We start from the raw sequence: 17744 nt of genomic DNA, 5'->3' as shown, positions 1-17744 counted from the left end.
GCGCTTGAACAACAATCACACCTAAGATCGAACATCAAGCTCAATAAATTCAGGAACAAATACACGTCAAGAAACATTTCTTCAAAATGCGGGAAAAAATACCTTGTAACTCACAAGATCATAGCCATAAATGAAAAATAATCTGACATTGCTTTTCAATGGAGATATAAATGTGATGAACCAAAACAAAAAGTGCCTACAAGCACGAAAAAAAAAATCTAGTTGCTCTGTACGTTGTTTGTGTGTCTCGGTGAGCGGTGGTAAGCACAAGTCCATCTGCTCAGGGGGTCCACCCACTCACTCGACCCCGCGAGATGCACTCTTCTTTAACACACGCACACGCGCACATGCACGCGTGGTAAACTGCACATCTCTGATGTGTGTGCGTGTCCAGCCACGTGTCAAATGAACCACATCCTTTCTGAATCTCCGCTTGACCGGGCGACCGACAGCTGCGGCAGCATCTTGAAATGCTGTCGCCATGGATACAGCGGGCAACTCTTTTTCGTCATATACTTGAAATATTTGCTCCGTTTCACCAACTTCTACGCGACACGAGGCACGCGCCCTGGTCAAGCAAGATAATACTCACTCGCTTTTGATTGACACCCAACGGAGCTATTCGTGGAACGGTGTTGACTATCATCGCGCGCTTAGTTTTAGCCTCATATAGAGCGGTTTCGAATATTCTGAACAAAATCACCGACTCAGATCGAGTGACGTCATGAACTCGCTCTGACGAGCCGGTTGAGTCGAAGAAGGTGTGTCTTATGCCAGACTGTGGCAGGGTTTGGAATTTCGGGACCTGGATTTGACACCTGTGCTCATTGATCTTTTTTTTTCTTCTCCCCTGTCTGTACCAGTTACTCAGCATCACTGAATAATTATTTACTTCTACTCAAGGAATTATTTGGAGTACTTTTTACTTTTACTTGAATCTTATGATCCAAACGTAACAGTACTCTAACTTGAGTACAATCGTTGGCTACTCTCTGGAAAGATGGAGCGGTAGAGGGATACAATGTTGAGGACTAATAATGCTCCCCAGGTGGTGTAACAATCAAATCATGGACAGCTAATTGATTATCAAATGAATTGGTGACCGTCCTGATTATGGATGAAGTTGTTTTGAGACCTTGCCGAATGTAAAATTGTCAAAACCACGGCATTTCAGCCTCTCAACGTAAATCTTCTTCATGAAAGCAGACTGGTCATTTTTTGTCTTGAATTCAAATGGAACAATTACAAAGTTTCGAAAGCAACCCCCCCCAACCAAGCTAATAACATCATCAGAATCAATACATGTTTTTTTGTTTTTTTGTTTTTTTTTTACATTTGCTCCAGTGGCCATTTGAAATAAAAGAGGGGATGGAAATTACATTTTTGGGGGTGGGGGTGTGGTAAATTCGATTCCTAAATGACGCGAAAAACAGTCGACAGAAGAATTGATGATGTAAATAATGGTCGCAGCCTTCAATATCTCTCAAAAGGTCATTCCTCGACATGGAAGATGACTTGTGCGAGGCTCCATACAAAGTCACTCCATCTGATTCTCAGGACAATGGTATTGCTGGTAACCGCCCCCCCCCCACCACCCCCTCCTCCTTGTCTTCTGGGCTCTTTGTGGCCACGGCCCACTCGGACCCGGGCGACGATGACCGGCGACTTTTCGCTGGGGCCGCCCCTCCACTTCCTCCTTCTCGGTCTTCCTCATCGGGACGTCCTCACTGCGCTCGTTGTGCTTCTGCTGTGGGGCGTCGGATTGTGAGCTCCTCGAGACGGCGACGCCAAGGACCACAACGAGACCTGGAGCCAGAGCAAGGAAGAACAAGAGGAGCGGCGCTGAGGTGAGTTGGATGTTTTTGTGCCACACTGAAGCCTGACGGAAATGCTCAAATTAGACTTTGAGGCGGTCCCGTTGGATTCGAATGTGCCGATCTTCTCAAGGGCCCAAATTGAAGGTCCAAATTCCAGTGTGGCAAAATGAGAAGCTCTTCCAGATGCCCTTTGCTTTGCATCCATCAAACGTTCTCCCGCCATGCAAAGTATTTGGATGGGATTGAGTTTTGTGCTCATTTTCCACCATTGTGGGGGTCAGCAACAATCCTAATAAAGTCGTCCGAGAAAAGAAATCACAGGCATGTTGTTTGAAATGGCGGAGACAAACTCAAGGAGTTGAATTGTGACCAATGGAGATTATACAAATTGTGATTTAAAATTACCTTTCAGTTCAAAGTAATCCAAATCACTTCATCCTTGGAAACAAATTTGCCATGATGTGAAAGCTTTGACTAATTTGTACGGAGGAGACGTCGCCGAATCATCCGTGCGGAGGTGAGAGCGGCAAGAACGTCGTGAGCGGCAGATCCGAGGTGAACGGTGACAACGGGAGCTCGTCTTTTACTTTAACATGCAAAAGTTACCCGACTGTGTTTGGCGTTTTAGTCCCGCTTTGAATGGACTTGAATTCACGGCTTCCGTCCAAACAAATTGCGTTGCCAAGATGAAAGTCAATCTTTTGAGACCATCCAGAACATTTGTCGAAGACCATCCAAGGCCGCAGATTGTTTGTTCACATTCCAGATGGTGGATGGAAAAATTGTACCTAAAAAAAAGTTCAAAAACAAACAACAAACATCTTCATATTTTTTCCCGGAACACACAATTTAGGGAGAAAGAAAAAATATGTTTCTGTCCGATTCATCCTGTTCGCTAGAGCAACTGATTGTTAAGGCAGATGAGATGGACAAGGCAACACATAGAAGCTGAAATCTGATTGGACAAAAATAAATGAACATACAAATGGGAAGCAGGCCAGCCAAGAGCAACGCTACCAAATGAATGCAAGATGTTCATTGGACAAATCTTCCAGTTGAGCTCGCAAATGTTGGTCAGTGCTTGTGATCGCCTTTAGGCCTCGTCCAGCCCGACGGGCTCAGCGCCGCTGACTTTCCGCGTTTGTCTCTTCAGACCAAATAATCAGGAGTGAGCGGCGCTCGCTCCGAGGCTCAGGTGCCGCGCGGTGAGCGTCGGAGGCCAAAAGTCAGCCGGGCCTTCCTTTGCCACGTTTGCACACCAAAGCGCCTCAAGCCCAGACAAAGATCCATAGTCACCAAAAGCGCCAATGACAGATGATTAATCGGCGCGCTGCGGTTCGCCGAGCCACCGGACCCACGGCTGACGCTCCAGCCACCAAACACAAAACCAAAACCCCCACTCCCCCCTGGAGCCTCCGCACACGGAGGTGCGTGGGCGAAGGGTGGAAGCGGGGTACCGTCCCCATGGAGCTCGCCGTGTGCGCCTTCGCACCACGAGTGCAGCACACTGGCAGAAAGAGAACCCGTGCGCGTGTGTGTGGGAGGCTTTGAGCTCCCCAAAATATGCGTGTGTGTGCACATGCACGTACGTGTGTGTGTGTGTGGGGGGGGGGGGGGGGGGCGCAGTGACCAAGCCCCCATCTGGCAGCGGGTGGGCGGCGCGCCACACAGCCACAATGGCCAGCAACATTTTTGGAGGTGTGGGCGTTGAAAAGGCTGCGAGCGCAGGCTGTGCGCGTTTAGCTGGCGCGCATGTGAAAGTCACATGAATGCGCTTCTCCTTAATGGGAAGCGCCGACGTCTCCTTCAGGAAGCTTCCAGAACAGAGGTGGGCAAAGTACAGAGCCGGGGGTTATACCCACAGTCCACTCTGATCTTCAATCCGACCACCCGACTATTTCCATTGACCCCAGTCCTGAATTATTTCTCGCACTCATTTAGCTGCAGAAGCATACGGCTGCCACGCCAGAAAAAAAAAATCTGAGTTTACCACGATATGCGATATGACAAATTTCCCATTTTATCCATCCATCCATCCATTTTCCGATTTGCAGGGGGTATGTGTTTGTGTGTATATATATGCATATACACACACACACACACACACACACACACACACACACACACATACATATATACATACACCCACACACAATTTATCAATTTTACATTATTACTTATTACTTTTATTCATCATTACATCAAGCCTGAGACTCATCACGGATGTGTTTGGAATTGAATGCAATATTGGTTATCAGCTGTAATGTCACAATTTGCAATCAATCATCGATTTCATTAATCAGATCAACAAAGTAAGACATGACAGCAATGACAATCTTCTTCAGCCCAGGGACATTTTGTGTGGCCATGGGCTGAAGAAGAGCTTTCTCAGATTCTTTTCAGGATTTGTTTCATTTTTTCCCCCCCGATATTTTAAATATAATTTGCGAGTTTTTTTTTTTTTTTTTGGGCGGGGGGTATAATTTGTTATTCCAGAAGTGGGAGGCAAGAAGTAGATTTCACTTTCAAACAGGCTCCCTGGTCGAAACTGTGGACAGGAACCTTGGACCTTGTTGGGTGTTGCGCTCAGACGCACGCACGCGCCCGCGCACCCACGCGTAGGCAGGATGTGACATTTATGGCCGTTGCGGTGTTGTTCCGAGCGCTCGTGACGGCGCCAAGGCCGGTGTGTCCACTTATGGTCAATGACGTCACGGATCCCCTTAAAAAGCCGCGCAAGATTTCACGAGTGGCGCTTTTTCATGTGCCGTCGCGATGAGCTCTTTAATGGGCTCCCTGGAGCGCGTGTCGGCCTTTGTCGTCAAACAAGAAGATGAAGAAAGGCAAGACGCGCAAAGCAAAGCGCAAGACCATGAAGCCGGTAAGCTTTTGGCGCCAAAAGGCGGTCCTTCCATCCGCCGTGTGTGCCGCTTGACGACGCCTGAGGGAAATGTCGTCCTTCACCTGTCTCGCTGTCTGTCTGTCTGTCGCGCATGCAGGTGAGCGTCCCGTCGCGCACTACGTGGCAACTTTCCGCGCGCTCCCCGTGCAGTTGGGGGTGGACGCAGGACGAGCGTGGAGTGACGTGGTGGGCGTGGTCAGCGCGGACGTCGCCTCACCTGCAGCGTCGGACGACGTCATGGCGCACGGCCAGCCTGACGTCAGCCACATGTACGCGCCTCCCTACACGCACGCGCACACCCACCTACACCCGGCCCCGCCCTCGTCGTACTCCTGCAGCGGTGACGTGTACCAGGACCCGTCCAATGGGGGCTACCTGGCAACGTCCACCTGCGGCGCGGTGACCTATCACGCGGCGCCGGCCTACAACTCGGTGCCAAAAGCCCCGCTGGTAGCGGACTACGGCGTGGGGGGGTTGTACCCCACCCAGACGACCTTCCCGGACCGGAAATCGGTGACGGCGTATGCTTTGGACTCGCTCCGTGTGGCCCCGCCCCTCACCCCACTCAACACCATCCGCAATTTCACTCTGGGCGCGGCCCCGCCGCCACCGCCACCCCCGATAACGACGCCGATGACGACTGCCGCCGCCAGCGAGGGCTCGCTCAGCGCCGCCGCCTTTCCGACCCACCACAATCTACCGCTCAGGTACGGACAGAAAAGTTGACGGTTAGAGCCCGTGTGAAACTCAAGGTCCGCGGCCCCCATCTTGCCCTCATTTCATCACAGGGGCAACCCAGTCAATTCAACATCAATATGAAATCCTCCCCCACAGGCCGATCCTGCGCCCGCGCAAGTACCCGTGTCGGCCCAGCAAGACGCCCGTGCACCAGCGGCCGTACGCGTGCCCGGCCGAGGGCTGCGAGCGGCGCTTTTCGCGCTCGGACGAGCTGAGCCGCCACCTGCGCATCCACACGGGCCTCAAGCCCTTCCAGTGCCGCATCTGTATGCGCGCCTTCGGCCGCAGCGACCACCTGACCACGCACGTGCGCACGCACACCGGAGAGAAGCCCTTCTCCTGCGACACCTGTGGCAGGAAGTTCGCGCGCAGCGACGAGCGGCGGCGCCACGTTAACGTGCACCTGAGGGCCAAAAGCAGCAAAGGCTCCGCCCTCTGAGGTCACCGACACCGTCACCGACGGAGGGTGCCGACATCTCAGGGAGTCGACGGCACGCACGGCACGGCCAGCCGCCTGAACGTTGCAAACGCATCTTGGGCTCGCCTCCATTGTCCGCCCGACGCGTTTTAATTACATTTTCGATTGTGTGAATTGATGATATCTGTAACTCCCCAGTTTGGGATTCATGATTCTGTGTGAAAAGCGACCATCTGCAGTGATGACACGTCCGAATCCAATTGTAGATATCTCAAATTTGACTTACGATATATCTGGTACGTGAATTAGGGATATCCGCAGCAAAATTACAGCTGAAAGTAGAGTTTCAGATATCAACAATTCTGTTGCCACATCTGCAAATGAATGACAACTGGTGGTGAAAGAAATGATAGCACTGGTATGCTAATTATGGATAGGAAGACTGTAGTTTTTGACATCTCAAATCTTTTTGATTTGGCAAAAGTCAACATTGACATTTCCAGTCTGTGTGTAAATGTTCTGAAGGCCTGGCGTAGAACAACAACACAAAACAAGCTCGCACGAATTGGTTTGTGACGTCACCATCAGCTGCATTATCGGAATTGTTTAAAAAAAAAAAAAGTCAAGCGAAGCAGGAAACTTTTAGGGGACACTCTTGGAGAAAATCGGGAGAGAAAGGCTGCGCCCCCTGATGATGATGCTCAGGAGGAAAAATGCGGAAACAACTCAGGGACTCGACAAAAGCACAAAACTTTTTTTGCGGACGTTCATTCGGGATGGCATTGTGACATCACACCCATTATTGTAAAAATAAATAAATACATAAAAGAACAAACACTTTCTTTTGATTGGGGATTTGGGAATGATCAATGATTGTGAACGTTATTGCGTTCACAATCATCCATCCGTTTTAGGAAATATCTCGGGCCACAAGTTGAACCCAACTCAGCATTTAGACAGACTGTCAATTTGGGGAAATGTTGTCACGTTGCTCATCAAAGTTCTGATTGAGAGAATGACGCTCCAAGAGGACGCCGTGGCGGTCAAGGGCGCCCCCTACCGAGTGCATTGCCGTGGTCTTTGGCAGCCATTCGCCACCGGGCGTGCGGCACCAAAGCACCCAGCCTCGCTCCAAGTTATCTGTCCTTGTTCAAGTATCGATGACATTTTGTTGTGTTGGTTCTCTATGCGTGACCTGCGATTGGCTGGCAACCAGTTGCGGGCCAATCGCTTGCTACCCAAAGATGGCTGGGATAGACTCCTAAAAACCCCAAACCCCCCCCAAAAACTAATCCACCACTGTAAGTTTGGGCTCTCGTAAGTCAAGGTGTCACTGTGGACATGTTGCTTTACTCACTTCAAATACGCGCCTTGGATCAATAACAGCTACTTCAACATAGCGGGCCAATCGCTTGCTGCCCGAAGATGGCTGGGATAGACTCCAAAAAAACAAAAACTAATCCACCACTGTAAGTGTCACTGTGGACATGTTGCTTTACTCACTTGAAATACGCGCCTTGGCTCAATAACAACATCGCTATGTCCAACTTGTCAGTCAGTCGCAGGGAAGAATGTCTTTCGTCGCGATCACTGCCAGGAGGCCACTGTAAGTGTCACTGTGGACATGTTGCTTTACTCACTTGAAATACGCGCCTTGGCTCAATAACAACATCGCTATGTCCAACTTGTCAGTCAGTCGCAGGGAAGAAGAATGTCTTTCGTCGCGATCACTGCCAGGAGCGGAAGCATTCGGCGGCTTCGACGTCCCATCGGGGCGTCAGAGGCGCACCTCAGGGCCCAGGTAGGCTTCGGTCCCGCACCAGAATGACACAGGCTGCGCGATCTCCATGAGCCAGACCTCGCGTCCGTTCGGCTCTCGGGGTTCGGGCCCTTGGAGCACTCGGAAGTAGTGACAGTCGCGACCGCCGTCCGGGTCGTAGGGCGGCGCCAGGACGTCCAGGAAGGCAGCGGGTCCATCCACGGCGTCGATCTGGTGCAGGTTGTCGCGGTCGGGCTCGAGTACGCACGGCTCGCTGGAGTCAGTGTACTCGGCGCTGGATCGCAGAACCGAGCGCAGCATGGCGCCAACTTGCGGCCTGGAGTGGGCTGCCTGCCTGTCCAGGCTGTCGAAACAGCTGACGCGCAGTTTACCGTACAAGACTTTGAGCACGCCGTGCATGTCCGGGTGGTCGTGCAGGGGGATGCGGGCGCCGCTCTTGAGGAGGAACACGCCCATGCTGAATTGCTCCGTCTCGCAAATATGCATGTAGGTGACCGGTGGGGTGCCGCGGCAAGGGGGAGAGCCGCAGCCGGGAGGCAGCAGCTTGAGGTCGGCGGCTCGCGCCTGCCTCACGAGGCTCAGCAGCTGCTGGTGCTTGTCGTGGAAGGCGTGAGGCGGCTGGCGGAAGGTGACGAGCGCCTGCCGCGCGATCCTCTGTACCAACGAAGTGGGTACCATCGCGGAACCTTCGCTGGCTTTCATCGCCAGCTAGCTAACTAGCCGCTCCTGCGGCTTCGCTAGCATCCGAAGATCGTTTATTAAGCACACAGTTCACTACCGTCCATCAAAACTGAACTTACCGACATCGACTACTTTAAGGCCTTTGTTGATCAAACAGTTGATCAACAAAGCGTGCTTGACTTACATTCGGGTTCTGCGCGTGCCAACGACTGGGTGCAGTTAGACCAGGCAATCCGAAATCGCATCAGCGTGAGATGCCGGTGTTCATGGGGCTCATCTTCGTTTGCGCTCCGAGCCTACTTCCGTTCGTCACGTGATCGTTTCACAGTCGAAAACGTGGAAACAAGTCAAAGTTCGAAAACAAAGGCCAACATGATTGTTTGTGTTGTACACGTTTGTGTTGTACACGTTCCCGAAGAAGCATGTAAAACGTAAAAAAAAAAAAGTAAATACATAAACGTGGAGCCAGTTGGCATTTGGAATTTGAACTCGCTTAACACCGTCAGTGACCAGCCTCGTAGCCTTGACATTCACAATACGCATGGTTGCTCTACTGTTAAAAAATACAATTATAGTTGTAAAATTAAGACTTTATTTCAAAAACTTTTCAATGGTACTTTAAATGCTTTTATTTGACCACACACGCATACACACAATTGTTGTTATTTTATTACTTTTTCCCTCCAAAAATAAAATTCAAACCTTGCAAATTCATTTCCCCCCCTTTGGTTGAACGATTTTTTTTCTAATATTCTGTCTTTTTCTGAAGTGGACGTGGCCTAAGAAGCGAAGCAAGCAAGTTGCTGTCACTTCTGCATGAACGTTTGCACATTTTTATGCTGATTCGATATTTGAGGCCCTCATGAATACAGAATGGAGGCTCACGTCCTCCTCCTCACCGTGTGACATCACAAGTCCTCATTAGCATTTGTTGACAACAGCAGACTGCACCCACACGTACAGTGACACAAACACAGTTGATGACACATTTGGTGATGCATGATCCTCACAACACAAAACCCAAACCAAATGTTCAGCGTTGACGTGTTGCAATGTGCCTGCCATAACAATTGGACAATGAAAAAAAAAGAGAGGGGGGATATTACCATTGCCATAGAAACAACTCAATTTGTTTTCCAGTGCATAGTGACTTCACTTATGACTTCCAATTTCTGATTCAGTGAGGATAAGCGGTTTTAGATACTGGATGGATGGAAGGTGACAGTGATGAGGCGGCACGCCACCAAGCGGACAACTGGCACTACTGCAGCCTGCAGTGCGGTCCTCCTCCAGGGTTGCGGGCTGGATCGGCTCGGGTGGGTGAAGCAAGGTGTGGCCCAGGGTCCATATACGGTCCGTAGTTTACTCCCGGGACTGACCAAGGATTCAAACGTAAATGAAGCAGAATCGAACATGGATAAAGAGAGGTGTGCTGGACATTCAAACCGTTGATGTATCCAACAGGGACAGGTCATGAGTTGCAAGAAAAACAAAGTGAGCTTTTAAGGTTTTAAAAGCATTTTAATGGCTTTTTGCAGTTATGGAACAGAGAGCGAGAGAGAGAGAGAGAGAGAAAGAGAGAGACCAAAAGAGGAGTGGGAGGAGAGGGGGAGGAAAGGGGGGTGTCTACAGGTGCACATTCAACTAGCAGTGACCCCTCATAACCCCTCAACTCACCACACAAACCTCCTTTGTGGCATTTATTGATCGTGCGCAATGAACTAAGGACATATCGGTGCCGGTTACTACGGTTACGGTGACCACGGCGTGCATACAGACGACACGCTGGAGAGAGAGAGAGAGAGAGAGAGAGAGAGAGAGAGAGAAAATTGTCAGTCAGGTGTGCAAAAGAAGCGCACCCAAAAGCCAGGCTGCCTCTAACTGGCTGCTTTGTTACCAGGCTGAGTAGGAACTTGTTCTGGTCAGCAGTTCATTGGAGGAGAGAGGAGAAAAAAAAAGGACAGAAAGAAAAGCCAAAGAAGAAGCAAGCGACCATCAAACAGCGCCAAGCGACTTTAGTGCTTCTAAATGTGATGAGAAGACGACGACGAAGTTTTGATAGGCCAGCACTCGTCAGGAAGGTCAACATTCTGGTCAGTTGTAGTCTTCCTTCATTGACAAAGTTTTAGTCCACCAAGGAGATTAGCAGAGGCGAGAATACGCAAGATTAGTTTTTCTTATACACAACTTGTACATAATCAGGAATTAAGATTGAACCCGGGACGAAACCCGGTCTCAACAAGGATTCCATCTGGACAAAACCAGACCTGGACTCAACAAGGAGCAAACCTGGATTGAAGCAGGACTAAACCGGGATCAAACCAGAATTGGATCAAACCTGGGTTCAATTGTGACAAAAGAAGGTTTAAACCAGAACTAAACCAGGACTGGACCGAACAAGGTCTCAATCCAGTATGAAGATTAAGCAGAATTGAGAATAGGGCGGATAACTATTACTTTGACTATTCTGACTTTTTTTTTTTATACACAACTTGTACATACGCTTCACAAGCCAAGCAAGACCAACAGCGGCCAAACAGGATCGCCATGAAATCGCAACAGAACGGGACCACTCAAAAACCTTCAACAAGCTCACGTCAAGTCACAACTGGACTCAATCAGGCCCAAACCTGGAAGAAACAAGAACCAAATCTGGATTCAATGTGGACAAAACAAGGTTTAAACCTGGATTGGACCAAACCTGGATCAAATATGATTTGACCAAAGCTTAAATCTGGACTAAACCAGACCTGGACCAAACCTGGTGTAAATAAGGATTAAATCCAGACTAAACCAGGAGCAAACCTAGATGGAACCTGGTAAAAAAACAAAAAAAACAAACTATCCAATCTATCTCGAGCCAGAAGTGTGACAAATTGGGATTAAATGTGGGTTAAGACAATACTGAACTGAACAGGACAGGATTGCTCTGGTTGTAAGACAGGGCTCAAGCAGAACTGAACCCATGATGGACCAGAATGAAACCTGAACTAAAACCCCCCAAACTAGTTTTAAGCAGGACTACAGCTCTGAGCCAGGGTGGATTGTTGTTAGGCACAGAGTGGACACTTTCGGCTCCAAAGGGACGCACTTGGAGTGGCTCGCATGGGAAGAAGACAAAGACCGGGAGGAGGAGGAGGAGGAGGAAACCCAGCAGGAGCATCCGGACGGCTAAACGTGGAAACGTTACACGAGACTAAATTGGTTATTGTTTAGATTTCTTCTTCATAGTTGATGTTTTACGAGTACGAGCGGCGTAAAATCGAGAGGGTTGGGTTGACATGGTAACAGCCCCCAGGCGACCGGGGACGAGCCAATCAGCACCAGAGGGACCAACGGGAGCAGGAAGAGGAAGAAGAGGAAGGAGGAGGGGGAAAGAGGAGTTAGTCGCTAGAATTTATTTCTTCTTGCTGAAGAGACTGAAGCGTTTCTCCTTGTCTTTGTCGCGTTTGCCTGGACTGGACTCGGCCGCCGCCGCCGCCGCCACCTCGGCCGAAGCCGAAGTAGGCACGGTGACCGAGCGACCAGTTGAGGTCGGCATGGTGTGGGCGCGGGCGGCGGTGGCAGCGGGCGCCGGCGTGCTGTGGCTACTCGGCGTCACCTCGCCCTTCTCGCCCAAAATGGCCACCGAGATGGTGGAGATCCATGAGTTCATCTCCTCCTGCGCCGCAAAAACATCACAAAGCATGTTAGCGTTAGCAGTAGCATTCACTTGACTTCTCCCATTATGTGCGTTCACATTGGCAAGTCAAAACGGATCCTTTTCCAAAACGTCGGCTAAACTAGGACAGCGTGTGGATTAAAGATGGACTGAAACAGGATTCATCTCGGACTGAAGACAGACTAGCTTGCCCCTTCCTTAAAAGGAGGACTAAAGAAAGATTACACCAGGTCTGAACCTGGATTAAAAATGGACCACATCGTGACTAATCCTGAACTGAAGCCGGATGACACTTCGCCTTGATCAAACCGGCAATGAAAGAGGATTCGACTAGGGTTGAGCGCTGCAAAAATAGACACGGACTGGGATCAATTCCCATTGAAACACGGATTCAACCGGGACTGAGAGAAAATGAAAGGGTCGTTACTCACGTCATCTTTGGCTTGAAAGAGATACTCGTTGCCGTCAGTGACTCTGTAGTAATCAAAAGACACGGTCGTCTTATTAACGGGACACCATGAATCACAGACACTGACAGACAGAATCGAAGACGCGTTGTCTCAAAAGGTGCATGTGCCAAATTAATGACTTAAATTAGATTTAACCAAGGCAAGCACATTCAATCCAAGACACGCCAAATCCCCCAAAGCGCACAGATTGAAAGAGGTGTTGCTTGAAAGACGCGTTCCATCAAAGGCACGGCGCCTGTTGTCGGCGTGACGCCGGCGGACTGACTTGAGTTTGAAGACGTGTTTCTTCTTCTTGTATCCGAGCGCCACTTCGCAGGTGGCGTCTTGTAGCGCGACGGGGATCTCGCCGTGGTACGGGATGCCCTGCGTGGCGCTCTTGTGGTCCTTGTAGAAGCCCAGCTCCTGATGGTTGAGCACGCAGAAGACGTGGTGCCACGACCTGCCGGGGAGGGGGGGGGGGCACCAGCGCAACGACAACCATCACCACAATGACAAGGTGCAGTCGCACGAGCCGAAGCCAGAGGGCGCCCCAGCACATGCCCACCACTTGCATCAGTCATAAAAAGGCCTGTATTATGTTTCTCCCCCCAGGAAAAAAAAGCACACCACAGGCTGGTTCGTCATACAAACGTCATGAAATAGAATGTCAAGAATCAAACCGTTTCAATTTAAAAAAAGGAATGTCTTCATTCCATGGGAATTTGGCGGCTTTCCCTGGCCACCAGGGGGCAGTACATTACCTGCCACGTAGCCGGCCGAAACTAAGTCACAGCGATGCTAGCCACATTTTGCAGAGTACGACAAATATATGCCTTGCATTGTACTGTCAGTCCGGAGGTGCTGCTAAACAGCTGCCGCGCCAATCGACATCGTTTGAAGGTTTCTAATTTCTTCCCGGAATCGATGCGAGCTTGTCAGCCCATCCACGGCGCTTGGCGGCGGCGCGCGTACCTGCTGGACGCCTTCTTGTTGTGGCCCTCCCACTCGTGCTTGCGGTGCAGGAAGCCCTCCATCTGCGAAGTGGCCGAGGGCGCCTCCTGCTGGCTCCTGGCGGGCAGCGTGGCCGCCTGCTGGCCGGCTTTGGCTTTGCGGGCGCCCCCCGGGGACCCCGCTGGGCTTGGCTCCGACACGCCGTTGACCGCCTCGCCGCCGGCGCAAGCGTCATCCTGGAAACACCGCCACAGGGTCAGGGTCCGCGTCGGCACCCGCGTCGGATGATTGAGATGGTTAGCAGCAAGATTTAGAACGATTGGTTTGTTTGGGGGGATTGAGAGCGAGAGCATGCAGAGCACAGCACAATCACAGCGTTGCCACGGAGGCACGCCAAACATCGGCACCAAAGATCCAGAAGGTTGTGCGTGGGACAATGGACCCTTCCTGCTGGACCACTGAATTCATCCCGGTTTGGTTCCGGTTGAATCCGGGATAAGTCCGGTTCTGGGTTTTGTATTTGCAATTAACAGCCAAATGAATCCGGCTTTTCTTCAATCAGCTTTCATTAAGGTCCAGGACTGATTTTTAAATGTTTTTCTTTTTTGGGGCAGTTCTGGTTCAAGACTGGTTTAACCAAGGATTAGTGCAGTCCCGGTTGAGTTCAGCCACAGTTCACGTTTAGTTTATTATTGTTCAAGACTGATTTTCTTTTTTTATTGACTGGTTCAACCAATTTTTAGTCCAGTCCCAGTTTGGTCCAGCTACAGTTCATGTTTAGTTCATGCTTAATGCAGGTTTAGTCCTCGTTTCATCCTGGTCGAGTTCTGCTTCATTACTGGAATAATTCAAGTTTACTCCGATTTCAAGAATTATCCCGGTCGTTTCTTTGTCTCGGCACACTCCAGTTGTAGTCAATGTTTAATCCGGGTCTCGGTCTATGTTTCATCCCGGGTTAGCCACATTGGGGTGGAGGGTGGGGGGGACTCTGCTGGCAGCCGAGGAAAAGTTTTCCCTTGTTGAAGACGTCAAAGGAGGAGAGTGAGAAGGTGAGTAGCTCATGCAGTGAGGTCATGCAAGGCGGCAAAACAATCAAATCCCAGTCAAGCGCAATTGCTTGCAACCGCAGCACACCACGGCCACGCCCACGACAAGCCGGTGCCAATCCACTCGTCGGTCGCTCGGTTACCACGCTAAGCGCTTCGGGTTGTCGCTGGGTCGGCCCGGACCGGGGGAGCGGAGGGGGAGACCAATCCTGCTTCCTGCTGGAGCGGGACCTCGGCCCAAAAGTTTCCCGAAGCCAAACTTGGGGCGAGCTCCGGGCGACTTGCTAGCAAACTAGTCGAGTCGGTGATGGCGCCGCGCGGCTCGACTTCCCGCTCGCCTGGCTCTGCATGGGCCCTGGGACTGACTGGCGACCAATCCGGCCATCTTACCCGCGACCGTTCCCAGGAGAAAAGGAAGCTTTCGTGACTTGGATCTTGGATGACTAACAACAGATCTTGATCACCACCTTGGGCTGGCGTTTATCCAGGGCTAATCAAGATTTCTGAGGGTTCTTTGAAGCTCACGTTTGGGACCGACTACTGGCTAGGATGATGCCGATTATTGCGAGATTCCTTTTTTGTGGCTTTGGCCATTGGAAGTCGTGAATGTTGTTGTGAGCGAGTGCAGGTTGGGACGGGCGTCGCCCAACTTGTACAATGGGGAGAAAACAACAATTAAGAACTCCAGGACTTGAGTCTTTTCTTCACCCCCGCCAGTGAGCCAAGAAGGAAAGTCCCCTCGCTGCCTATCTTTAAACGTATTTTTTTTTTCCTTGGCTTTTGACTCAGCATGAAACTTGATTTTTAGTCCTCCTCTTTTTATGCTTTCTACTGTCTCCATTTTTCATTTCTAGTTGTTGTACGATTTAATTTTTGCTCCACGTGCAGCACTTGGTAAACTGCGGTGGTTGTTTTCAAGTGCTGTCGAAATACACGAGTTGAGCTGAGAAGAATTCATGATGATGATGAAATGGAAACAAAAAAAGCAAAGACGTTCACATGAGACTGAGCAAAATGAGATGTTGACGAGACAAGCGACAAACGACCTTCCCCGTCACTCTCCTCGACAGTTGTCCAATGAAACTTTTTTTTTTTTTGTGTGTGTCATAATATCACTACTTCATGGTAAAATAAAATAAAAACGTAAGATGTAAGAATTTGCGGGTAATTGAAGGCACCGATTAGGTCAGTGAGAAGCGAGTCGGTGAAGGTGCGCTCAATTTGTTTACGCTCTTGTCCAATCAGGGATCAGCACTACTTCATGTGCACGAATAATAATTCGTGCGCACAAGTTTTTTTTTTTTTTTTTTTTTTTGTCAATTGTCATGTCCGGGGCTCCGTCGAAATGTACTTGTCAACCTTCCTTCCTTTAATGGGTCTCCATTTTAGAAATAACTTCGCAAAGTTTATGTTCAATAAGCACAACACCTGCAAACAAGACACACAAGAACTGTTTTCAAATGTGGTGAGAAAAAAAAAAAACAGAATCAATCTACTTGAAAGTTGCTTTTTACACATCTTGTTAGCGTTTGACAAATGGATCAATTTGTCTGTCTGTTGTTTATTATGGCGAGGCATCAAAATGATCAACTATATACGTCCGCTTCAAAATATGAAAAACATACAACACACATCCATTTTTTGCTCCTGCAAATTTCAAAGTGCAACAGAATAAAAAACACTTTACGACGTATACACAAACACACACACACACACACACACACACACACACACACACAAGATTAAAATTGTTTTCTTTCTCCAGAGTGCTAAGCTAAATGCTAATGACTGGCGCACACACTCACGAAGACACGCATGTGACACAGAAAGCAACATCAAGTGCAGGGTGGCGTTTGGATTGTGACAGTTGACACGTTTTATTGCGTTGGTTAGTGGAGGTGACGTGTCCACATGCAACAGGAAAAGAAAAAGAAAGACAATGACACAATGAAACATTTTCAAATGATGATGACGATGATGTGGATGATACGACAACAACAATGACCAGCAGGGGGGGATTAGCCGGAATGTCATAAAAAAACACAAACACACAGACAAGATTATGGTGAAGAGGACGATGATTTCTCAAGTGTAAAATAGCGACGATGCATATGGTTCCTTTGGACTTTTATTGACGCTTCAAAGTGGCAGATTTAGTTTTTTATTTGCGGCCAACGACGGCGGATACGAATTAGCTGCGGCGGGCGGGGTGTGCCCTTTAAAATGTCTGCTGTGGTCACGTGGTGACGAGTTTGTACAGGAGAATGTAGAGAAGAAGAAAGGACATTAAGAGTTGAGTGGACAGGGGGACGGGGGGGTCGGCCTGGGGAGGGGAGGGGTGGGGGCAAAGAAGAAGAAGAAAAAGAAAAAGCAAAACAAATGAAGGAGGGGAATGGATGCGAATCGGTGTGTTGTGGGCATGCGCATACACAAGTGCCCCCCCCCGCCAACCCCAAAGAAAATAATGAGAAAAAAACAACAACCCTTTTCTGACTCCAGCATCACTTTTCATTTTGTTGCCATCACTCAAATGAAGAATCCTCGGAAGGGATTCCGAGGAAGCGCCTTTCAGGGAGTGTATGAAATCCATCTTCATATTGTCGGCTGTCTTTTCAAATAACTCACATTTTGCACCTCGCCGCGGAGACGGCCGCCAAAAGAAAGCGGAGGAAGAAAAACTGCTGAGATGGTCCCAAAAAGCTTCGCTAGGCTCACGTCGCCTCCCGCTGGCAATTGGAGCTCGCGGCGAGCTCGGGGCCGCTGAGGCCGCGGCGCCCAGCGAGCGAAGGCGCTTCGGCTGGTTACGAGTGCACCCAAACATGCCGCAGGGCACGAGCAAGCGTCTGCACTCTCGCTTCGCCGGAAACGACTGAGCGCATATGCTACGGCGGATGTTGGCGAGGAGGTGTGGCCTGGGCTCTTAAAAGTATATTTATAATTTCGCAAATGTTATATATATCGAGTCCTGACTTTCGAGGTCCGCACAATGAATGCTCTCAAAATGCAGATCTTAGCTTTCTTTAAAAAAAAAAAAAAAAGTCAATATAGCTTTGCTTCTCAACAAGATTGCTAAAAAATAATTAATTATTTCATTTGATGTCATCGCTCTTGTCATCCCTCTTCTCAGCAGACTTTCCTTCCGTCTCTTTCTTTTGGCTTCTTGGATCATTTTTGGATGGGCGCTGCCTATCGTCTCTTTGACCGCACGTCTCAACGGGTTGACGTTAAATGAGGATTTCCCACCGTAATGCGTTTCTCCGCCTGCCTGTCTTATTGCCAGGGTGCGTGTCTGCGCGTGTGC

The 17744-nt window shown here is 49.6% G+C and overlaps 3 protein-coding genes across 6 annotated transcripts in view; 1 reads left to right on the top strand and 2 right to left on the bottom strand.

Moving 5' to 3' along the window:
- The first annotated feature begins 4337 nt into the window (after positions 1–4337).
- LOC109510060 (E3 SUMO-protein ligase EGR2-like) lies at positions 4338–6483 on the top strand. The gene is made up of 3 exons (XM_019860106.1): positions 4338–4698; positions 4817–5426; positions 5554–6483. Exons 1-3 carry the CDS (start codon positions 4593–4595, stop codon positions 5894–5896), a joined length of 1059 nt encoding a protein of 352 aa, XP_019715665.1. The 5' UTR covers positions 4338–4592; the 3' UTR covers positions 5897–6483.
- Positions 6484–7531: 1048 nt separating this feature from the next.
- On the bottom strand, positions 7532–8656 carry LOC109510061 (2-aminoethanethiol dioxygenase-like). The gene has a single exon (XM_019860107.1). It carries the CDS (start codon positions 8355–8357, stop codon positions 7653–7655), a length of 705 nt encoding a protein of 234 aa, XP_019715666.1. The 5' UTR covers positions 8358–8656; the 3' UTR covers positions 7532–7652.
- Positions 8657–9836: 1180 nt separating this feature from the next.
- The window catches only part of sptbn1 (spectrin, beta, non-erythrocytic 1), a 50099-nt gene continuing 42191 nt past the window's right edge, over positions 9837–17744 (bottom strand). For 3 of the 4 annotated variants that reach the window (XM_019860104.1, XM_019860103.1, XM_019860101.1), the window contains 4 exons: positions 13419–13633; positions 12733–12906; positions 12429–12471; positions 9837–11997 (listed from right to left, as the gene is read on the bottom strand). In XM_019860104.1, coding sequence (XP_019715663.1) covers positions 11734–11997; positions 12429–12471; positions 12733–12906; positions 13419–13633 — 696 coding nt within the window. In that variant the 3' untranslated portion in view covers positions 9837–11733. Of the gene's footprint in view, positions 11998–12428; positions 12472–12732; positions 12907–13418; positions 13634–16290; positions 16767–17744 lie in introns of those variants that run through there. The other variant, XM_019860105.1, reaches the window with a different exon arrangement.

This window comes from Hippocampus comes, unplaced genomic scaffold (genome assembly GCF_001891065.2).
Source record: "Hippocampus comes isolate QL1 unplaced genomic scaffold, H_comes_QL1_v1.1 scaffold39, whole genome shotgun sequence".
Classification (NCBI taxonomy): Eukaryota; Metazoa; Chordata; class Actinopteri; order Syngnathiformes; family Syngnathidae; genus Hippocampus; species Hippocampus comes.
The sequence above is the reverse complement of the archived record's forward strand: the minus strand, read 5'-3'. Positions and strand labels throughout refer to the sequence as shown.